General features: G+C 49.6%; 1 protein-coding gene across 1 annotated transcript; it reads left to right on the top strand.

Annotated features, from left to right (window-relative positions):
- The first annotated feature begins 5,152 nt into the window (after window positions 1-5,152).
- On the top strand, window positions 5,153-23,730 carry UPB1 (beta-ureidopropionase 1). Its single transcript, XM_026717062.2, has 10 exons — window positions 5,153-5,280; window positions 6,215-6,386; window positions 7,577-7,664; window positions 8,912-9,006; window positions 9,887-10,048; window positions 13,451-13,620; window positions 16,314-16,395; window positions 18,585-18,627; window positions 20,487-20,641; window positions 23,529-23,730. Exons 1-10 carry the CDS (start codon window positions 5,180-5,182, stop codon window positions 23,610-23,612), a joined length of 1,152 nt encoding a protein of 383 aa, XP_026572847.1. The 5' UTR covers window positions 5,153-5,179; the 3' UTR covers window positions 23,613-23,730.
- Window positions 23,731-23,860: the final 130 nt, after the last annotated feature.

The following is a 23,860-nucleotide window of genomic DNA, read 5'->3' as shown; positions in this document are numbered from 1 at the left end:
CACCTTGTTGTGAGCCATGTCAGACAGCTCAGAGCCTGGGCCTGGCTTAGGGTAACTGGTATATATAAATATAGAGCTTCTGTGATTTCTGAGTTCTGGTGGTTCTGGCTTCTGCTCCTTGTGCTTGCTATTATGTTGCAAGAGCTGCATGGGTATTGTATACATGCATCATGTTTTATATTATTGCATATAAACAAGTTTCTTCTGTAAATGAATCCTGCTGAATTATTTACTTGTGTGCTGGTTGGATTGCTGCAAACTCTGGCAATGTACAAGAAGTGGAAGATGATTGTCACCACCAAGAAAGCAATCACCAACCCAGCATATCGGAGGCTCAGAATTTTTTTACTGTTGTTTTCCAGAGCTGGCTAGTTTTCCCACGCTCAAGTCCCAGAGGAAAACTAGCCAGTTTATGAAAAGAAAACTAGTAATGAAATCATGTTTTTACTGGACTTTGAATCAGCCACTTTGTATATGCTAGAGAGATATCCGTCCCTTGTTCTATTTTGGCACTCGTGAGAGTTTTAAAAACTATTAAAGTGCCTGCTAAGCACTGACTCAGCGCTGAAGGGGCTTTTCTTCCCTGCGAAGTAGCCGAGGATCGAAGGCTTGGCCGTCAGTCAAGCACACTCTTGCCAAGCAGACGGGAGTGCGGTGGGGGCGGAGACGACACACAGCACCGAAAAGAGGGCACAATGGATGGATGGGTGGTGAATGGGTGATTAATAGCTGGCAACGCCATTGATTTCTGGTTCCCAGAAATGGCTCCCTGCTTGTTCCGGTGACATGACAAGCAAAAGCTCTTTCCACCTAAGAACGTTGCATCTCTGACTCCAAATAAAATACTTTAAATAGGCCAGTAAGTAACTACGTATGCCTTTGTTTTATCATTTCATGAAGTTCACCCATCTCATGCTCGCCACTCTGGGCAGGATGCCTCGCACAAGTTGGCTTCGCTGGCCGCCCTCCTGGGTGACGTCCTCCGTCCATGCTCCACAGCTGTGTGTCCCGTCAACTCTCCAGGCAGTCCAGAAGAAAGAAGAGTGAGGAGAGCCTTTGTCCTACCGAGAGGCAGTTCTGCTCTACAAAAAACGAGAAAGAAAGAAAGAAACTCAGTACAAGAACTGTCACTGACCTTAAGGAGTGGACAGGTGGCCTTCTGCACCTGTCCTCAAGGCCATCCAAGAGGACTGGCTGCCCTGGGCCAGGTCAGCTCCCAGGTCCATCTCGGGGCTAAACGTTTTCACGTGCTGGGTTCTATTCTTCAGTGAGCTGCGTAAGGCTTCGGGAATGGCTTTCTGGCCTTTGAAACGTGTTTGGTGCCCTTTGGCTACATCCTTTCTCACCCTCGGACTTTTGCTCCATTTAGAGACTTCAAAGAACCTTACGGCCACTTGGAATGGACGCTAATCGGCATACATTAAAATGAAATTTCACAGCATGCAGCTCTCCAAGGGCCTCCACCACCTCCAATATGCAGAAACATGACTAAATAAATAAATACACAATCAATACTATATTATATGACACAGAGAAACGACACGGTCCAGTTCAGATGTATCCACGCGCACGGCGAGAGAAACGAACCGTGCGAGTTGACCAGGCGGATAGCCTACGGAGCAAAGCTGTTCCAGAACCTGGAAGTCTTGCTAGAAACACTTCGAAACCTCCTCCCCCCAGAGGGGGGGGGGCACAGAAACGGAGACCCTGGAATGGTCTTAACAATGCTTCGAGCTCTTAAGAGCACGTTTCAGAAAGGGACCAGCATAAAATGCAAAAAGGAGGCGGGTTTTTCTTGGTCTTCCTGCACTGCCCGCTGAGCCTGGCCAGAGAATCAGCTCCAACCGCCTTCCCTGACCGGCCTTTGTTGGCTGGACAGCGGCTGTCTCCAGGGCTTTCGCCGACCCAGGAAATGCGGGCAAGGAGGCCCTCTTGTGCCAGAGAAGTTCTCCTCCCTCATTAATTCACTCAAACCCCGGCTGCTCCTTCCAGGAATGTTGCTTATTTGGCTTCTATTTATTTTGAGCTGTTTTTAGCCTCCTTTGTTGTTGACTAGTTGCCATACAGAGTTCTGAAAACACATGAATTTGACAAGCTCCCTGGGCTAAAGGAAAGTATTTCCTCTTCGGGGCATAATTAATAAGCCTTCTGGAAGAGGTCAGAGACAGGCGCCCTTTTTGACCTTGTCCTGAGAAAATGACACGGACTGATTCTGGGAGCGGTTGCCTTTTTTTAAAACCTTCAATCCACAACAATTGGTAACTTTTAACAGAATTCTCCCTCCTGAGTTTCATGGGCATAGAATTAGAAAAGAAATGTGGAAAGTTAATACTCTATACGGTAACTGTGGTAAGATGATTGTATGCCCCAAAAATTGGAAAAGCAGTGAAATACATTGAAATGCAATGAAACACAGTTAGAGACAAAACTAACTGAACTTGCAGAAATGTAGAAAGCTGAGCAATTTAATCAGAAAAAAAAAAAGATAAGATTTTTCTGAAAAGATTGGGAACCATATATGGACTTTTTTCTGAAAGAAGATGGTCTGGGGGATTAAATAGGGATGAAGAGGTTAGGAAAGTTTTAAATGATTACTTTGTGATAGAAGGGCAGGAGGCATACAGGTAGTCCTCAACTTACAACAGTTCGTTCAAAGTTGCAACAGCACTGAAAAAGTGACTTGTGACTGTTTTTCACACTTACGACCACTGGTCACGTGATCGAAATCCGGTTCAAAATTCAGAGGCTTGGCAAACGGTTCATATTTACGATCCCCTTTTTGCAACCTTCTGACAACCCAAATCAATGGGGAATCCAGATTCACTTAACAACCATGTTACTATTTTAACCACTGCAATAATTCACTTAACAACATCCCATCTGGCAAACCGATCCTTAGGTTATTTGTTCTCCTTTTCTACGGTCAAGAAAACAGCGCAAAGAAGGGTGAACTGGGCTGGTGAAGGGAGATTCAACTTGGATACCGGATTTTATTTTTTTAAAAGGGAATCGGAAGACAGCAGCATTGCACAGGGACCAAAGGAATTGCCATGCCCTTAACTTCCTTTCCCCAAATTATCACAAAAATACAAACCTACGATTGAACGTTTCCATCCCATTTGAGAGCAAAACTCAGCATGACACCATGTGCTGCAACCCATCAGCTGGATGATGCTTTCCAGCTTGTCTGAATACAGGAGAACAGATTGGAGAAAGATCTTGGATCCTGTGTCTCAGGTAGGAAACCCTGTATCTCTTTGGGCCAAGGACTGACCAATCTCTCCTTAAAGACCTTCACTGGCTAATTGTTCTTGCTGTCACCAAGTTCCGCAAGAGAATCCGCTTTCCAGGGGCATCTGCAGGTTGTGAAGATGGTGGCTCTACAATGGTACAATCGACACCCCTCCCACCTGTTTCTGAGGTGCACGGGGCAGAGTTTGGGGGCTGACCCTTCTGTGGCTCTTCCTATGAGCATCCTGCCTGTTTAGCTGTGCGCCTTTCTGAGCAGGGATTGCATTTTGGACTCGAGAAATTTTGTGTTATGCCAAGAAACGCCCCGCAGGCAAAAGGGCTTCCTTCTCCATTGAGCTGAGCTGCTGTCAAAAGTCCTTTTTTTTCCCAAGTCTTCTTTCCTTTCCTGGGATCAACTTTCCAATCTTCACCCAAGCCACCCCGGAGTCAGCTCCTTGTGCACGTACAGAGTTTGGGCAAGACAGCTTTGCAAACAAGCCATGGCGGGGGTGAGGGTGGAAGTTCAGACTAAGAATAGAAAGCAAATGTTCAGCCAGGCAACGTCCTTGAGGAGATGGACAGCCAAAACAAGTCTTTTCCTGGAGGCCCCCCCCCCCGCCCCCCCAGCACAAATCCCACAGCAGAATCAGCCAGATCTGGAAGCCATCTTGGGGCCACGACCCACACAGGCCAAGACCCTCCAAAGCGGGGTCCCCTGGACCCAACTGGCTGCGCTCACACAAAGGAGGAGCAGCTAAGGCGATTAAAAGCCGGGAGACAAAAACACGTCCGTGGTGGATCCAAGCGGAAGGATGTTGCAGGATTTGGGCCCGTCTGGAGAAAAGGAGGGTGGGGGGAACATGATGGCGGTCTTCCAGGATTTGAGGGGCTGCCACAATACAAAGTCGGTGCAACCCTCAGTCAAATTGAGGCTTAGGATCCCATCCAGTCCTGGGGAAATGGGCCGAAAGGGAAGCCGGGTGAGTCCTGGGGCTGAGGGGCTGGGTTGGACCCACTCTGGGAGTTGAAGTCCACAAGTCTTAAAGTTGCCGAGGTTGGAGACCCCTGCCTTGGACATTTAGCAAGGGGGCGGGGAGGCAGCTGCTTGGTCCCCAGATGTCATCCCACCCACCCCCGTTTGCCATGGCTGAGGAGGAATGCCCTGAAAGTCCTGGCCCTGCCCAGCCCTCGGGCGTCTCTTGGTGGCCCCATGCGACTTCAGGCCGGCCTCCGAATTAAAAGTTGGGTTTTGGGGGGCACAACAAAATCAGCGGCCTCCGCTTCAGCCCCTCCCGGCCTAATTTCGCCACGCACATACACACACGGGCGGGCTACACACGTGTGTGTGTGTGTGTGTGTGTGTGTGTGTGTGTGCGTGCGTGCGTGTGTCTGGTGAGCGTGGGAAGCTCTGTCCTGCAAGGGGGGGGGAGTCGCTCTCCCCAGGGCTGATTCCCACCCAGCGCTCCCCGGGGCTCCGTGTGCGCGGAGTGAAGCCGGCCGAGGACCCCCCCTTCTCCTTGGGGAAGGGCAGGCTTGGCTTGGCGGGGCGGGAAACGTGTCTGTCTCGGAGGGCAGGGAGGACGAAACCCCCCACACACACCCTCCCCGGCCCCAGGCTGTCCCACCCACCCACCCTGCCCCAGGCTGGACGCTGAGCTCGGCCCGGGGTCCCGCGCCAGCCCGCCCCGGTGGGATCCGGTCTCCCCGCCTGGAGAGCAGCCCCAAGAGAGCAGCGGCGGCTGGGCGGGGGCTGCCCACGCGTGTCCCGCAGCCTCCGTGACCCGCGGCGCCCGCGGCAGTGGGGTTGGGGGGGACGGGGACGGGAGACGCTCCGCGGGTTAAACGGCCGGCCAGGCCGGCTTAATGGTTAACTGGCGGCCGCCCCCCGCGCACAGCCGCCGCGCCGCCCAGGCAGAGGAGCAGAGCGGCGGCGGCGAGGGCGAGGGCGATGGCGGGGCGGCTGGACTCGCTGGAGGGCTGCCTGGAGCGGCACCTGCCCGCCGCTGAGCTGGCCGAGGCGAAGCGGCTCCTCTTCGGGGAGCCTGTCAGGTGCGCCCGGGGAAGGTGGGGGGGCTTGGAAGGACCTTCCGCCCAGAGACCGCTTGGCCCCGGCTCGCTCCGTCCGCTGCTTCGCCAGCCCGACCCGGAGCGCGGCTGGCCGGAATGCGGCTCCCTGCGAGAAGGGGCGTTGCGCGCTCGGAGGAGGGCCAGGCGCGAAGGGCGAAGGAGCGGAGCGGCCCCCGGTGTCCCCCCCGGTCCCCCCGGCCCTGGCAGCTCCAGCCCCAGCCTGGGTTTGGGGGGCCCCCAACGGGGGAGGGTCTCCCACCTGCAGGAGCCCTCGCCGGGGTTCCTCACTCCGCTTCAGCAGCCCTGGAAAGGCCCCTCCCGAGCCCCCCTTTCCTTCCTGGGCTTCTGGTGCTGGACTCAGCCGGCCCTGATCTCCCCCCCGAGATGGAAGGGGGGTCTCTGTGGAGTTTCCCCCCCCTTCCTTGGCCCCCTCCCCTTTCCCGCACAGCTGGCTCAAGGCGCAGCTCCTCGCACCTGCAGCCCCTCCCCAGTGCTTGTCCCAGGGTGCGGTTGGGAAGAAACGAGGTGGGGGTGGGGTCCCACATGAATAGCCAAGTTCACTTTGGGTGTAAGATCCGTTCAAAATAAAGACAAGGAAGCCAATGTGTTGGTTCTGGCTGGGTCCCCCCTGGAAATTGTGCCTCAAAAGTCAGTGGTGGTTTTCAAAGTGAATAAAAAGGGCTCACCCAAAGCTTAAGGGAGGAGACTTTTAGAAGTTCCTTTCGTGTGTCCCATTGGAAATCTTCCTGGCATTTTAGACAGGAGGATTGTATTTTACTCTTCCGCCCAATGATACGTTTTCCACATTTCATTTGGATCTAAAAAAAAAAGTCTCAAGATGCCTTTGTTATTTGGTAGGTAATTGCAGAAAAAAAAAACAGAGGGGCTTTCCTCCTTTCCTTCCAACTTATTGCAGGCCGCTGGATCTGCCCAGGGAGGCTCTCTTGGCAGCTGCGGAGAGGGACTTTGAGCTGCAGGGCCACAAGTTTGAAGCTGCACCAGAGCAGCTGCGGCAGCCGCGCCTGGTCCGAGTGGGGCTGATCCAGAACAAGATTCCTCTGGCCACCGACGCGCCGGTCGCCGAGCAGGTATCGGAGTTGTGGGGCCAAGGAGACCAACGCAGCCGCCTCCGCATGAATCGCTCATCCGCAGAGGCCCTCGGCCCCTGGAAGGAGGAGGTGGAACCAGCCCACGTGGACAGCTGGAAACCCCGGAGGGCTCGGTGGGGACAGTCATGCGTGGTGGCAGCCAGGAGGGTGGAAATGCTCCTCCTTGCTGCACCCTCCGCATGTTTTATCAAGGGAGGCAGCTGCCACCTGCTCCTCCTCACCTTACAAGTTCAGAGAAAGAGGGGGTTGAGATGGTGGGGCAGCCTGAGTTTTGGGTGGGCTCCTTTCCAGGGGTGGGATTCCATTTTTTTTTTACTACAGGTTCTGTGCGCGTGGCTTGCTGGGCGTGGCAGGGGAAGGAGACTGTAAAATCTCCAGTCAGAGGTGGGATTGAGCCGCTTCTCCAAACTACTCCAAATTTCCCGCTACCGGTTCTCCAGAACTGGTGGGAACCTGCTGAATCCCACCTCTGGCTCTAGGGCACCGAGACGACAGATACAGGTCCTCAGATACCGTCCACAAAAGATGCCTCCTCCTTCAAAAGGCCACAAAGCAAGTTTGGCCGCCCATCACACTGTTGTAAATCATGCAACCGCCTTCCTTACAATAAATCATCCCAAAGTCATGTTGATGAAGTACAGACCTCTCCTCTTTTCTCTTCCCTTTTGGTCACCTTGCCGTTACTCAAGATTTTCGCTCTGGGCTTGTGATTTTGGGATGTCCCGGGTCCTACGGCCCCTGGGATGCCATCCTGGCCCTGAGCACCAGCTTGAAGGGAGCAAAATGCAGGGGGCCCCCCTTGTCCAACCAGTGGCGAAGGAAGCCCTTACTCGTGATTCCAGGATGTCCCTGGCAGCAGTTGGACCCTTTGGCATCAGGGTGGGGGGGGACGGGGGGGACACACTACCCTTTTGCTGGGTTTGGATTCTTATTCTCCAAATAACTGCTGGCTGTTATTCTCCCAAAAGGCGGGAGGAGGAGAGATACTCCTTGACATCTTTTAAGAGGCTTTGAAGTGTGGAACTCTCTAAAAAGCCTCCTTCACAATCCACCCCCCCTTTCCTCACTTGCCATTTTCCTATGATTTTGAGCCAGACGGGGGAAGGGGAGTGACAGTGATTGATTAACGCTCTTGTGTTGCTTTAACCTGGGGTGCTGCTTCTGCCTAGGTAACCGCGCTGCACAGACGCATACAAGAGATTGTGGAAGTGGCTGAAGTATGCGGAGTAAATGTGATCTGTTTCCAAGAGGCTTGGAGTAAGTCCCTGTTCACCCTCTGCCCTCTCAAAGAATCGGATTTATAGAGTAATTCAGTAACCAGACAGACGTGGGTCCCATGGAGAGATCTGGAACGGGAGGACTGCCCCGAGCTAGCGTCCGTGAGGAAGCGGGCGGGGGTGGGCATGAAATAACCTTGTTGGGCAGGTTTGATTGGGCTGCAGAACAATCCTGTGAGGGGAAATTTGTTCATTGATGGCATAAGCCATCCTGGTTGAGGAAGACGAGGGAGGAGGCGCCCAGAAGGCAAAGCTAGAAGACCAGGCAGGAGGCAGGACCAGAAGAGCTAGGAAGAAGCCAGAGGGGGAAAAGGCTCAGGCTGGCTAGATCGAAAGGCCCCTCTTGAAAACTCCTCTCAGGTCCTGCCTGGACCCCCGAGAGCCCGGTGGGAGACGGACGCGACTCCTTCTGGAGAAGAGGGGTGACTGACCAGGATGAGAGAGAGACCCCCAGTATGTCTTCTTGAAGTTCCCCCTCCTCCATTCTCAGGGACAGAGTCGGGGCAGTGATTGGGAGGGGCGGTGGGCTGGGTGGGGCTGGATTTGGGCAGCATTTGCGGATGGGAAGGGCTTGGCTTCCCGTCACTCCGCCCTGCATCCAAGTGACAGCATCACTCTGGGAGAACGACAGGTGTGGGTCTTCAGCAATTTCTCTTCGAAAGACCGTCAAGCCACCAAAGACGGGAAAAAATACTTCGTTGTTTTACGTTGCTGTTTTCACTCCGTTTGTAAAACTGCCTAGAGTCATGTAGGCAAGACGGGCAGCATCTGAGTCGAATGAATGAATGGATGGATTGATAGAGATAGATGATAATAAGAAAGACAGACAGACAGACAGACAGACAGACAGAGGTAGAGAGAGGCAGATACTGATTGGCGCAGCAGAGGGAATGCAACAAGCCTTCATGGGGGGAGGGGGGAAACGACCTGACCTAAGGCCCACACCGCAGCATTCCTCTGAAATTCGTTGTAATATTTTCTGTGAGTTTTGAAATAAAACGGAAGGCTGTTTCGCAAATACCTGGCCTTGATTTTAAGGAATGTAACCCTGCAAAGTCCATGCCCACCTCCCCTGCTTTAGGTTCCCATCTTGGCGGGGGGGGGGATTGCGTGGGTGCCAGAGAGGCACTCAGTCAATATTTACAGGCTTCCTGGCCAGTTTAAAAACTTGTTTTGTTCTAACCAGAGCAAAGCTGGCGCTCATGTCTTTTTATGCCCTTTCCCCAGCCATGCCCTTCGCTTTCTGCACCCAGGAGAAACTGCCGTGGACTGAATTTGCAGAATCGGCAGAAGACGGACCCACCACGAGATTCTGCCAGACGGTAGAGGGGTCCTTATTTGCTCCCTCCCCCCTGCAAGTGCTCTTGCTTTTAACATTGTCTGCAGCACACTGTTGGGCTCTGCATAACATTATGGTGCATCCGTACCCTTCATTTTCTCTATAGGTTCTCGTCCTTCTGCAAATTGGGAGGGCTGTGAATGTCCTTTACTGCAGGAGCTATTTGAGAGTCAGGCCCATTGAACTCAATGGGACATTTGTTTATTTTGAGACTGGGAAGAAACTAACAGTGAGAAATGAATAGCCTGGGGGGTGGGGGGGTGTCCTATTTGGCTTTACGTATTGTTTCAATCAAAAATGGGTGGATAAGATAAGAATGATCTTGAGAAGGAGGAGGAGGAGGAGGAGAGGCTGCACCTTTGCAGCTTTGTGCACCCAAGTGAACGTCCCCGAAAATTCACCCTCCCTTCCTTCTTGAGGGGGAAACGTCTTGTCCTGTGAAGTGATTTGCTGACTCCAGAGGGACAAAGCTGCTCGGGTGAGCATCTCCCCTGGTTCCACTGAAGTCTTAAGTTCAGGAATGGGTGATGAGATCCATTGCATCCTGGGGGATGTTGTGTGACGCATAGGATCACAAGACGAGCCAAGGGGAAGGAAGGAAGGGAGGATGTAATTGGATCAATGCAATAGGATACAACATGCACTTTCCAGAAAGGACAATATTATAATCCATTCACTCTAAGTGAAGGGTAATTGCTCTGTTGCTAGAAAAAAAACGAATGCTGAACGCGCTGCTCCCGGTGCTGATCTCGGAAGGGGCTGTGCGAAGGGGCGGCTCTGCTCCACGGGTACAGCCAGCTTTCTGAGTGAGCAAAACCCGCCCCAAAAGGGCTGCCTACAACCTGGCATAATCTTGTTTGCAGCTGGCTAAGAAACACAACCTGGTTGTGGTCTCTCCTATCCTGGAAAGGGACGCTGCCCACGGAGGAACCCTGTGGAATTCAGCTGTGGTCATTTCCAACTCTGGCTGTGTGCTGGGGAAGAGCAGGAAGAATCACATACCCCGGGTGGGCGACTTCAATGAGGTGAGTTGTGGGCTGGCTGGGGGGGCGGGCAGGGGGACCCCAGCTGCCTCTGCGGGGCTGGCGCTTCGGGATCTGGGGTGGCAGGAAAGCATTCCCAGGACTGGGAACGGTGGTAGAGAGGGATCCGTGTCCTGGTTTAATCCCCACAAGGGAAAGTAGCCGAGGGGAAGGCAGAGATCTCGGAGCAGGCAAAGTTGGATGATGCAACTAAGCAGCCCAAAGTGGGAAAAAAAACTGGCATCCAGCAAGCTGAAGCTGCAATCATCTGGCGGGGCACGGGAGCCTCTCCGGACCTGGGCATTTGGTGAAGGATAGAGGGCGTACAGGGTTTGGCTTTGAAAGGGCTCCAGGACGATTCTCTGGATCCCACTGGGATGGCAAAACTGCAGGCTTAAGGGTGAGGTGGGCTGTTTTGAGGATCCGGTCAGAGGAGCCGCATCAGGAGGGGCTCTTGAGGGATGGGGGGGGAAGGCTGGGGTTTTGCAACACATGCCGGGACCTGCAATTGCCTCGTCAAGGTCCAGCGAAGCCAGGAAGGTGTTCCCGTGCCAGCAGTGGCGTGAAAGGCCCGGATCTCCTGCAGGGCAAAGGTTCTCTGGAACAGATGCCATTAGGCCTCTCCCTCCTAACCAAGTGGACAAACAACAAGGAAGGAACCAATGGCCAGCGGATCTCTAGTGAGGAGAGGTGTATCCCTCTCCTCCGCCCCCTCCGGCAACCGGGGACTCAATTAGAATAGTTCCCCCGGAATATTTTCCACGGTTTTTTTACCAGCTGTACAGAAAGTTCACTTTCTGTCGCGGGGTTATTTTTATCCAGGCTCAGACTGCGACAGTGGAATCATCCCGGGCAAAGGGCAAAGCCTCCGATCGCCTGAGCACTGAGGCCAACCTGTAAGCTATTGGGGAGCCAACCCACCAAGCGGCTCTGGGTGCAAGCAGACGTTTAGCTTAGCCAAACATCCAGAGTCCCCACCCCAACCCCCTCCAGACACGCTGCCAAGCATCGCCGGTCACTCTCCCTTTAACCGCAGGGACTTCCTGGGAACGTGGGAGCGCTCCAAATGCCTTCTCAAGCATCGGGCCTGGCATGAAGCCATGCATTTTGGAACCAGATTGGCGCTCAGCAGCTCTCCAGATTTCATGTGGAAGTGAGAAACAGGGCTGGGGTGGGGTCTGCAGGAAGAGGACACGCATCGAGGTCAGCCCTATGAACAGCTCAACCCTGGTGGGGGAGGGTCCTGTAGACGGGGCCGGACATAGACTGGGTAGGGATTTATTTGTGCAAAGTCCAGCAAAACAACTGAAATTGCTCTTGGAAGAAATGGGCGAAGTTTTCTTTAGCTATTCTGAATATTTTCAGAGGCAGCCACAGAGCTCTTAGCGTCAGCTTCGAGCTATGTAGTAGCAACAAAGGGTTAAATGGACGAGAGAGACGGGGCTGAAGTGAGTCCCTCCACCTGCTCTGTGTACGAACTTGGCTTGTTTTCCTGCTCATTAACATTTTTTTCGAGGAAGGAACGGAGTGTATCTAGAGAGATTTTAGAGAAGTATTTGCAAATAATGAACTTGTACGTAATGGATTAAACACAGCGAGCAAAGAAAACGTTTGGGAGGCTACAAATTTAATAAAGAAACTAAGGAAAGAAAGCAAAGGGCAGACCGAAGTCACCGTTTTTGCACCAACGTTTGAAATACGGGTAACAACACGAGCTGAATATCATGAGGCACAGAGACCGATCAAGGGCCCCAAGATCCCACCAGAGAATTGGTGTGGACACCTTGAACCAGAGGAAGATGCCGCAGAAAAGTGGTGGGGGGGAAGTGTCGAAGTCCTGGGTAGGGCCCCTCCTTTAGGGTCATGGGAGCGTGGAAGGCATCTGGGTTAAGGCAAACGGGCAACCTCATAGGAAAGAGGTCTAGCTGGGACTCTACTACACACCACCAACCAGACTCGGAATCGTTATTCAAGCAATAGCTGAAGCTTCAAAACACCAAGATGTTATGACTCCCCTTCAAAATTCCAACGAACAAAACAGAAAGCAGCCGTTTCACAATTAAATCAAACGGAAAGAAGTCTTACAAGATAACGGCTGGCAGGAATCTCAATCCACAGCTTAAATCTTTACTCTGTCCAGCAAACCAGTCCTGGCAATAAATCTCCAGTCTCAGAGCTTCTTGCTGTAACGTCCTCACTCAAATACGTCACTTTGTTCCTGGCAAATTGTACCAGCCCAGCTGTGTCCTTTTATACTCATTGAGGCAACGTGCTAATTTACTGACTCGCTCTCCTCTTTCGCTCCCGCTGATTTTGCCTTCTCAACCGTCTTCTGTTCCTTACATTTAACCACAAATTTTCCAAGTTCTCACCTCCACTAGAAGACTCTCTCAAAACTTCCCTGTCAGCCATTCCCGGCTGTTGATCAGATAAGGAACCAGAGGAGGTCAAAGGTCCTGACAATTCTAATACATCAGGTCTGTCTTCCTTTGTCACGTCCATCTCCTCATCCTGATTACCAGTCCAATCACTGAGCCATGCCGGCTCATATTTTTCTGCCATGTCCTCCTCACTTGAACTCATATCAGTCACAGGAGCTGAATCCAAGCCCGGAGCCACAACACCAAGAAGTGGCTGCAATGGGAGATTTCAATCACCCAGACATCTGTTGGAAGGCTAATTCACAAAGCTGGGAGGTCTGGCCCACCCCCAGGAAGACTGACGGAGAATTGCAAACTCACCTGGGTCATGGAGGCTACTGGGATCAGTGGGGCACTGGGAGAAATGCCAGGTATCCTATTTAGGGAGGTCAAATCTACTGTAGGATGCACACAAGGCTTGGAAACACGATGTCTTGGGTGCAAGAGGGCTGCTGGAAAGCCCTCACACCCAACAGCAGAGCCACGGTGGAAAAAGCACCGCATTAAAGGAAGGGGAAGGTTTTACCCACCCCTCGCTCAGCCCTGGTGAGGCCATACCCGAAGCATCGTGGACGATTCTGGCCACCACAGTCCCAGAGACTTATTGGCGGTCAGAAGACCCTCAAAGATGACCCAGGCCTCGAGGACTGTCTACAGGAGAAATGCCAGGGCCCAGTTACATAAAAGGGGGTCCCAGAGGGGCTATTCCCCAGGCCACTGGGAAATCTAGGGTCAGTTGCAGCCACCTAGACTTCACTGAAATGTAAGTAGAAAGGTTTTGGCAGGAAGTGCTGCTCTGGAGGGGAGAGGCCCCCCTGCAGAGGCTTGTGGGTTCTCCATCTTGACGTTGGTGAGAAGAAGAAGCTGGTCCTGGACCGTTTAGGCGTGGCTTAATAATGCTTTTCCTGCGGAGGGTGGGAGTGCGAGAGGCTCCGGGGTTCTAACCGTGACTTGGTCCTGAAGTGTCAGGTCAACTCTTTTGCAGTCGAGATATTATCTGGAAGGGGACCGAGGACACCCAGTGTTTGAGACGCAGTTTGGGAGGATCGCGGTGAATATTTGCTTTGGTCGCCATCATCCCCTCAACTGGCTCATGTACAGTTTGAATGGAGCAGAGATCATCTTCAACCCTTCGGCCACTATTGGCAAACTCAGGTATAGTTACCATCTTTTTGTTGTTGTTGTTGCAGAAAAATGGAATAAAACAGTTGGATTAGATGCCACGAATGGCAGGATTTTGCAGCCAGAAGGAATCTGAGCCAGCTTCTCTTGGATCAGCTTCTTGACCTGAGGAGAAGTCTGGAAGCCTTCTCCAAAACAATCAGTTTAATCTCCCTGTTATCTCACTCTTCCTCTCTCTATCCCTCTATCATCTCCCTCCCTCTATCCCACAATCCCTCTATCATCTCTCTCTCTCTCTCTATCCCTCTATCATCTCCCTCTCTCTCTCTCTCTCTCTTCTGGGTTTAACTGACGCCTTTGTAGGACCCCAGACAGCATCTCAGCTTCAAAAATGTCAGGGCAGCTGGTAGTTCTCCTGACCTCCTTTGGGCTTTTACAGCCATCTGGTGAGGTTCTCCAAATATTGCAATGCCACAAGACAAGGGGATGTGCCCCGTTTTGTGACTCTTAATGGGACATTCCTTGTCTCATGATGGGATTTCTCGTGTTAAGAGAGGCCCATTTCTCAGAGAAATGGGCCCCTCCAAGGCTGCCCAGCTTCTGTGCTAGCATCAACATCAGTTGCCTAAAGCAGCACAGCTACAGTAGGCTGGTTTCAAGTTTTACACGTGTGGAATCTTTTTTTTTTTTTTTGAAAATTTTATTTGGGTTTTCACAAAAAAAATATAATACAAATAAAACATCTTTTTTTGACAATAGCACAGTCCCGGGTTACACTTCTTCATACAGACACAAATTCAATTTCATGCTCATTCTTTGTTCTGTTCTATATCTTATTACTGTTTTACATTTTCTATATAGCTGTTCCCCTCTTTTAATTTTCTCAACTTTATTTTGATTATCTCATCTCAATTCAAATTATTATATTTATAGTTTTGTCTGTCCTGTTTCAATTTCATATTATTTTTTTCTCATTAAACAAATTTTCTCCTGTAGTTGCTAATTGGAGTATGACGCCTTTATATCTTTTAATTTTATCCATTCAAATCTTATTTAAGCTTCAATGTGTACCTTTAAGATTATAACATTCAATATAATACATAACTTCCAATCGAATTCTGCTTGGTGCATTCTTAAAATACACACTATATTCTTTTAAAAAGATTATATATGTATGTATGTATGTACGTATGTATGTATGTATGGTATTCAGCTTTGTTCAGGTATTTTCCCAAGTCATTGTAGTTGTGCTTTTAAAATTGTAGCAACGTTTCGGCAGAATCTCATCTGTCACAGACAGACACAATACAGAAGCCTGATGATGGCAGATGAGATTCTGCCGAAACGTTGCTACAACTTTAAAAGCACAACTACAATGTCGTGAGAAAATACCCGAACAAAGCTGAATGCCATATATGTGTGTGTGTATGTGTGTGTGTGTGTAAATCACTCATTCCATTTGAATTCAATTCTGTCATTAATATTCATTAACATCTTTAACATTTCTTTTCAATTAAATATCATACTTCCTTGGGAACACTTATAAACTTTCCATAATTAATTTTTTTCCATATTTCTCTTCACTTATATTTTATAAATCATTAATAATAACTAAAATGTTCCCATCCTTTCCAAATTTAATTCTCTCATTCACTTTATTTCATTTGTTTATTAACAAGCATTACGTGGAATGCTTTTTCATGTAAGGAGGCTACGTTACAGGAATGGAAAAGATTAAACCGTGATAGAGCCAAGATGCAACCTTTTATTATTATTTCACCTGTTACTGTTTGGGTAAGCACCATCTTCCCATCCAAGGTTATGCAGGAAAGGTAAAGGAAAGCTTCATAAGCCTTTCTCGAGTTCACCCATAACCCTGCAGGTAACTAGTTGCAGGCAGTTCCTCCTGATCGTGTTTTATTCACTTTATATACTGGATGCTGTTTCAGATGACAGATTTCTTAGACCATCATGTTTCTTTCAAGAAGACCCAGAGGAGCCCCCCCCACCTCCCCCAAGTTGAGTTTGGAAGTTGGGTTTCCCTCATAATTTTCCCCTATCTCTTCTTCAACTTCTGGGAGGGGAAATAAAAGCCTAAATCATGGTTTGGATGCAAACAAAGGACAGAATTAAAATAAGCAGACCCTGCATCAACCCAAACACACCTGGCAGAGGTCCTGGGGGATCCGTAGAATTCAGGAGGCCCCTGTGTTGGTTGGATGGATAATGCTGACCCAGCTGTGGTTCAGGTGGCCCTCAGGCCACCACTGCTTTGGGAGAGTCAAGGGGAAATCTTGGCACCTGCTCGCAGCTGGGCTGTCACCCCAAAAGTGACACTTTGTGAATTGGACTTTCCTCCTGAAAAATGTTCAGCTGGTGCAAAACGTGGCCCTGGGGTCCCATCAGAGAGAGTTTTGGCGGCTTTGGCTTTGCCCCGAGGCACAAAGAGGAACGCCACACGAGGCGTCTTCCCACAGGGCTCTGCTATGCTGAGTGCCCCGTTGCCCAGGGGAAGCGGTTGTGGCCTTCTCAGAGGGTCTCCTTCGCGGAGTCTCACCCTTTTCTGTAGCTCCTGGTTTCTATGGCTTTCGGGTTGATTTTTTTGCTCCTGGTTATTACTCAGGGCCTTACGAGAGGTTTGCCGCATTTTACTGTAGGCCTGTCAGGGTGCCCTGCGCCCATTTCATGGCCGCCTGGGTGGAAGAGAACATAATTTTCTTTTACAGTGAATCCATGTGGCCCATCGAGGCAAGAAATGCCGCCATTGCCAACCACTGCTTCACCTGTGCCATCAACCGCGTGGGGACGGTAAGGCCTTTCAGTTCTCCTCGGCCAAAGATTTGGGTCTAGAAACTGTGGCTTTAGAAAAAATGGTCTTTGCAAAGTTATCTCGGGTGTCAAATCCCTATGCTGGGGTGTGTGTGTTGGGGGGCTCATGCCAGCCACTCTTAAGTGCTTTGTTAGCTATATAGTGGCTAAAAGCCTCTTTCTGCTAAACAGAACCACACTAAATGTGGAGCAGTTAACACAAAACATCGTTGATTTAAGGGACAACAGAATTCTATATGTAAAACAAATATTTAATAAAACCCTTGGTATAGACACATGTGTATGCTGAAGTCCACAGGGGAAGTGCGTGTTTGTGAGCATTCACACTCCCGCTGTCTCCTCAGCTGTCTCCTTCCCACCATTTCTGGGGAGGGAAGTGCCCCCTCCTGCTGAGCAATCTATTTTATTTATTTATTTATTTGTCAAGAGATTATAATATAACAGGTATAAGTAAAAACATAGGTATGAATACATGGATACATGTAAGAAAAATAGGACAGGGACGGTAGGCACATTGGTGCGCTTATGCACGTCTCCTACAGGCCTCTTAGGAAAGGGGTGAGGTCAATAGTAGACAGTCTAAGGTCAAAGTTTTTGGGGTTTGGGGAAGAAACCCCAGAGCCAGGTAGAGTATTCCAGGCATTGACCACTCTGTTGCTGAAGTCGTATTTCCTGCAATCGAGTTTGGTGCGGTTTACCTTGAGTTTGTATCTATTGTGTGCTCTTGTGTTGTTATGGCTGAAGCTGAAGTAGGACATTGCAATATATAATTTTATGTACTATATTTAGATCGGACCGAAGGCAGCGTAGTTCTAGGTTTTCTAGGTCTAGAATTTTAAGTCTGGTGGCATAAGGTATTCTGCAACGAGTAGAGGAGTGGAGAAATCTTCTTGTGAAATATTTCTGGACTTTCTCAACTGTATTAATATCAGATACGTAATGCGGGTTCCAGACTGATGAGCTGTATTCGAGTATTGTTCTAGCAAATGTTTTGTATGCTCTAGTTAGTAGTGTAATATTACCAGAGAAAAAGCTATGTAAGATTAGGTTAACAACTCTTAATGCCTTTTTGGCTAAGTAGTTATAGTGGGCTCTAGCACTTAGATCATTAGAGTGCTCCAAGATCCTTGACAGAGTTTGGATCATCAACAAGGTCTTGATGATTCAGCCTGTATTTTATTTTCTGATTTTTTTTGCCAATATGTAAGACAGGGCATTTATTTGCTGAGATTTGAAGTTGCCATTTGTTTGATCATTCTGATACATAGTCGAGGTCTTTTTGAAGGGTAACAGTATTGTCTGTGGTGTTGATTAACTTTACATCATCAGCGAAGAGGACGCAGTTGCTCTTGATATGGTCATTTATGTAGAGTATGAAAAGAGTTGGTCCTAGAATGCTGCCTTGGGGGACACCACTGTTGACAGGTACAGAATTTGATAGGATGCTCCCCATTTTGACCATTTGTTGTCTGTTTGACAGGAATGCTTCTATCCAGTTATGCAGGTGTCCAGAGATACCATAAGATTTTAGTTTTAGGAGTAGCTTGTCATGTACCACTGAATCAAAGGCTTTACAGAAGTCTATGTAGATTGCATCTATTGCTCTGCCCTGATCGGGTTGTGCAGTCCATATGTTTTTGCAGTAAGAGTTGCAGATAGCAGGAAAGGTTTTTTTTTTCTGAGAAACTGTTTCTGAACAAATCTTGCCCTTTCCTTCCTTCCCTGCCATTCAGACAGGCTGAATGTCAATCACAATTCCAATCATTGCCCAGAGGGGGGAGGTCAGTCCTCTTCCTGGGAGCTCCAAGCGCCTCCAGTGTCCCCAGGGATCTGGACCCCGTGGGGGTGGGGAGGAGCAGGTACAGGCATCTCTGCTTTCCATGTTCCCTTCTCAAAGCCAATAGCAGCTGGAGAAGAGGAATAAATGCTTCCAAAGCAGACAGAAGCCATTGGATGCACAAGGATTGCTGGCTAATGTGCCTCCTGTTTCTTTTGAAGAGAGGTGGGGAACTGTGACCCTTTGTAACTTGCAGATTTCAACTCCTAGAATTCCTCAGAAATTATGGGAGTTGAAATCCACAAGTCATAAAGGGGCCTTAGCGCCCCCCGCTCTTTACAGGTGTGTGTGTGTGTGTGTATCTCAGTTTGTACCTCTTGGCTTCTCACAGGAACTTTTCCCACATCCGTTTACATCTGGAGATGGAAAACCAGGTGCGTATGGCTTTTCCCTGGGGAGGGCAGGTGTGCTGGCTGGCAACTGCGGGGGCTCCTCCCCACCTCCGTCTCCAAGTCCTTTGAGGGCTAAAATCTGGCAGGAGGAGGAGGAGGAGGAGGAGGCCGAGTCAGCTATTTCCTTCACCCACCTGCCCTTTTCCTTCCTAAGAAAGTATATTGACGGTAGCTGGGAAACAGCAATGGAAGTACATGAGGTTATGAAGAGGCAACTGGACTTTCTGGTTTTTCTTTGAAGACATTTCACTTCTCAACTCAAAAAGCTTCTTCAGCTCTGAGTGGAAGGTGGGGAATGGAAGGATTTATAGTCCTTGAGGAGAGCTGGTCATTTGCATCGTTTTAGCCAGTCGTTAAGGCCACCTGGAGGTTTGTCTGTCACCAGGGTGCAAAGAGCTGAGGAAGCTTCTTGGATGAGAAGTGAAATGTTTTCAAAGAAAAAAAAGTCCAGTTGCCTCTTGAAAAAGCAGCTTTGGGACAACCAGGACCATGAACTGAGAATCTCAACAGACAATTAGGTTACAAAATACGGCACGGGAGAAGAAAGAGTCGAACACATTATTGCTTGGGAAAGTGAGCATGAAAAAAAAAGTCTAGAGTTGCCATTGATCGCAACCTGATCATGACCCAGAAGTAGAACCAATTTTCACTCTGCTTTCCGTGAACTAACTTTGGCCAGTGATGAATAGTGGGCTTCTGAAAAGAACTCAGGCAAATTAGAAAGGCTTCTGTGAAGGACGGCCATGATGAGCAGACAACCAAGAAACATGTCAAGAGGACAGATTGGGAGAATCGGGGTAAAATTGGGGGTGAAGGACTCAGGGTGGGAACAGCCAGTGGAAGCCCATCCTCAACTGTGAAAACTCACTTGATGGCTACGTTCCCTCTCCCCCTCCTTCCCTCTCTCTCTTTCTCTTTCTTTCTCTCCTCTCTCTCTCCTCTCTCTTTCCATTTCTCTTTCCTCCCTCCCTCCTTCCCTCTCTGCAACCCAACCTATCTTGTAAGGACATTGTAGGAGCATTTGGAGTGCCGGGCTACTTATATCCCTCAAGCCTGAAGCAAAGGCCCCGTGTCAGTCTGATGGGTAAAGGGCAGAAAGACCCCACCAAGGGAAGATTCCTGGAGAGCAGATAGCTGCTGGAACGAAGTCACACCAGCCAGCAAAAGTCCCTGGACGGTCCCAGAGGGCAGGATTAACGGACTTAAGAGACCGGAAAGTAGATTGCGATATAAAAAGCCTTTAAAAAGGAGCACTTGGAAAGCTGGAGGCTCTCTTCATCTTTCCTCTGGGGTGCTGGAATTTGGAACCTGGGGGGCAAGGGATGGACTTGTTCTTGCGAAATCGTGTCCGACCCATCGCGACCCTCTGGACCGCGTTCCCCCAGGACTCCCTGTCCTCTACCATCCCCTGGAGTCCATTTTAGATCATATCGACCGGTCCAGCGACTCCATCCACCCCGCTCCTTCTCTGCTGTCCCCTTCTTCTTCTTTTGCCCTCAGTCGTTCCCAGCATTACGGTCCTTCTTCCTTCTCATGAGGTGGCCAAAGTCTTTTGAGTTTCACCTTCAGGATCTGGCCTTCTAAAGAGCAGACAGGGTTGATCTCCTCTGGGACCGTCCGGTTCAATCGCCTTGCAGTCCCAGGGACTCACAGGAGCCTCTTCTCCAGCATCCGCGTTCAAAGGCCTCCATTCTTTGGCACTCAGCCTTGAGGGACGGACCGAGGGAGTTTGAATGATCTCCAACAGGAGAACCATATGGCCACATGCAATCATCGCTCTCTGCTGGGGTGGATCTCTTTGTTTATTATTAATAAAACCATTTTGTTCTATATTGGTGAAGCCCATCATGACTTGGGCTATTTTTATGGCTCGAGTTACGTAGCCTCTCCAAATGGAAGTCGGACCCCAGGGCTGTCACGAACCCGAGACGGCCTGTTGGTGGCAGAGATGGACCTGAATCTTTGCAGACAAGTTAACGACGAGTGGAATTTCAAGGTAAGACTTTTCCCATCTCTCTAAGCTGTTCAGTATGAATGTCTGGCCAGGGAAATTGGAACTCCTCTACCCCCACCACCACCCCATTAACGGGACCTCCAACCCAGAAGGGCCTTTGCTGTGTGGGACCCGAGGAGGGAAATGCTCCCTGTGAAGCACCAGAGATGTAGCCGAGGCTGCACTTGGACTGAGCGGTCATTATGGCTTTGAGTACTCTCTCTGGCCAGTCTCAGCTTCAGTGGTGAGTTGCTTAGCTGCAGCCATCTTGCAGAAGAAACCCAGAACCTTCACATAGTGCAAAACATGTTTGGAGTCTTAGTGGACACCAGCTAAATATGAGTTAACAGTGTGCGGTGGCAGCCAAAAAAGCCGATGCAATCCTAAATTGCATCGAGGGACTGAAGATTAAGGGAGGTACTAATTCCACTTTATAAAGCTTTAGTAAGGCCACACCTGGAATACTGCATCCAGTTTTGGTCACCACACTATAAAAAAGATGTAGAGACTCTAGAAAGAGTGCAGAGAAGAGCAATCAGGATGATGAGGGGACTGGAGACTAAAACATACAATGAACAGTTGCAGGAACTGGGCCTGGCTAGTCTAGGGAAGAGAAGGACCAGGGCTGACACGATAGCAGTCTTCCAGTATCTGAGAGGCTACCATAGAGAGGAGGAAGGGGCTAAGCTATGCTCCAAAGCACCTGAGGGTAGGACAAGAAACAACTGATGGAAACCGAAAAAGGAGATATTCAACCTGAAAATAAAGACGAATTTTCTGACAGTGAGAGCAATCAACTGATGGAACAGAAGTTGCCTTTGTTAAGTTGTGGGAGCTTCATCACTGGAGGCTTTCAAGAGACTGGGCTTCCCTCTGTCAGAAATGGTGTAAGGTCTCCTGCTTGGGTGAGGGGTTGGACTAGATGACCTACAAGGTCCCTTCCAACTCTGTTAATCTAATTTAATGTAATCTAAATGTCTGGGAGGCTCCAAAGCCATAGCCCTTAGACTTATATACCGCTTCATAGTGCTTTACAGCCCTCTCTAAGCAGTTTACAGGGTCCTCACTTTACCAATCTCGGCAGGATGGAAGGCCGAGTCAACCTTCAGCTGATCAGAATCAAACTCCTGGCACTGAAATGGAGAGTTGGCCTGCAGTAGTGCATTCTCACCACTGTGCCATCATGGCTCAAAGAATTACAACCAGGTCTTGCTGATCTGTATCTTATGCTAGCCTTTTTATTGTGATTGGAAAGAATTTGGAGGCCTGAGTTGTGGCGGGGAAAGTTGGCAGGATACAACTCTTCCCCTATCAGCATCCTATATTGCAAGGATCTCGGGAGGATCGATTTTGCAGCACTTGGTCCTTTTTCAGATCTGCTTCATCGTCACAGCTATTTATGGAAGATTTTACAGGCCAAACACATTGTTAGGATGACCTCTGAGCCCCCTTCCCCCCCAGGATTTAGCTGCTGTGGATTACACCCTCACACACACACACACACGGTAGCAATTGAGATCCCTGGGGCCAATGGAGCCTCTCCCAGAAGGTTGCTGGTGGGAAAGCAAACACCTTCCTGGACTTCCTTCTTTAGAGCAAAAGGTCTCCTGTTCTGATCTGGGTTATGTCCCCTCTACCCTTTGAGTGATTCTCCAGGCCATAAAACGGGAGACTGACCCTTCGGGAGGGTTGATATAAAGGTTTTCACACATTCAATGTTCCCATGACGATGCTGTTGCTGTGGACAATGTGGCCCCATCGAGAGCTATTGCGGAGTAGTTTTGGGGACCAGTGAGAGCTAATCACGAGACCCCCAGGAAGCATCTCAAGATGGATTTTTAACTGGCTGACGAATCATACTCAACGAGTAGTCGTTAACGGTACCGTGTCTACATGGAGGGAAGGACGCAGTGGGATACCACAAGGTTCTGTCATAGGCACAGGGCTCTTCAGTATCTTTATAGATGATTTAGATGAGGGAATAGAAGGGGAATTCACCAGATTTGTGGATGAGAATACGCTGTCAGGAATAGCCAACACCCCAGAAGACAAGCTCAGGATCCTAAAGGATCTTGACAGATTTGAACAAGGGACCCTATCTGACAAAATGAAACTCAGTGTGGCGAAAAGCAAGGTTTTACACCTGGGCAGGAAAAACCAAAGGTACAAGTACAGATTAGGCAAAAACAGTAACTGTGAGAGGGACCTTGGGGTCTTCGGTGGATGATCAATGCAATCCTAAATTGCATTAGCAAGAGGGATTCAATCAATCAAGATCACGTGGGTTACTACGATCACATGGAACCATTCGTTTTATGAAGCATTTGATAAAATTAATCCTGGAAAATTGGACCCCCTTTTCCGCCACTAATGTGAATATTTGTTATGGGGTGCTAGCAGGGATTGCTTAAAAAAACAACGCAGCCCCGGATTTCCGGTTTGCAAGGCTTTGGCGGCGGCAGGACTCCGCGATCATGCGCGGTTCCTGCTGCGCTCGCCGCCGAAGTTCCTCTGATCCAGCTGGATCTGGAGGATATGGTTGCCCCATAGAGGCAACTGAAGATAGAGGATAGGGGTTTGGGGTTATCGCAAACCCCCTCCTCAGCCGGCTAAACTCCTTTTTCCCAAGGCGGTGGAGTGGCGGTCAGCAATGGCCGCCACAAAGAAGCCTGCAGCCGGGTAAGATTGTGCAGGAGGAAGTTGGAGAAAGTGAAAGCTTTTTGGCTGAACCGGGACAATAAGGAACTTTTAAACACCCTGGAATTTTAATTGCTTGAATGATACATTGTTTCCTAAAAAAAAAAAACAACGCAGCCCCCAAAGTGCCTCCAGGCCTAGGGGCTTTGCAGCAACAGCTGAAAATAGCGGTTTATTTTTCTCCCTTTTCCAGATGACTGGAAGGTACAAGATGTACGCTGAGGCACTTGCTGCCTTTGCCCAACCCAACTTCGTGCCCAACATCATCCGAGAGTGACGTCTCTGCCCAAGGTGGAGGAGGCTCTTCTCCAGATGTTCCCATCTTTACAGGAATGGCCTCTTCTTTCCAAACTGTCTCCTCTCTTATATTAAAAGCTCCCTTCTCAGTTGCAAAAGGCGTGTTGTAAATGGGGCATGGACTCTCTCTCCCATTCCGTGGAAATATTTGGTCCCATCCTGTCCTAAAAACAATGATAAAATGCCTTTGATGAAGGTGAGATACACCCAAGTCAGAAAGGCAGCTAC

The sequence above is a fragment of the Pseudonaja textilis genome, chromosome 15 (assembly GCF_049901715.1).
Source record: "Pseudonaja textilis isolate UNSWEBS1 chromosome 15, rPseTex1.2, whole genome shotgun sequence".
Classification (NCBI taxonomy): Eukaryota; Metazoa; Chordata; class Lepidosauria; order Squamata; family Elapidae; genus Pseudonaja; species Pseudonaja textilis.
Note: the sequence above shows the minus strand (reverse complement) of the source record. Positions and strands in the feature narration are given on the sequence as shown.

Bases quoted from the DNA above. Each gene is read 5' to 3' on its own strand.
- UPB1 (XM_026717062.2), top strand. From the start codon at position 5,180: ATGGCGGGGCGGCTGGACTCGCTGGAGGGCTGCCTGGAGCGGCACCTG. The intron at 6,387-7,576 runs GTATCGGAGTTG...GCTTCTGCCTAG, and splicing joins ACGCGCCGGTCGCCGAGCAG to GTAACCGCGCTGCACAGACG. The intron at 10,049-13,450 runs GTGAGTTGTGGG...ACTCTTTTGCAG, and splicing joins GGGTGGGCGACTTCAATGAG to TCGAGATATTATCTGGAAGG.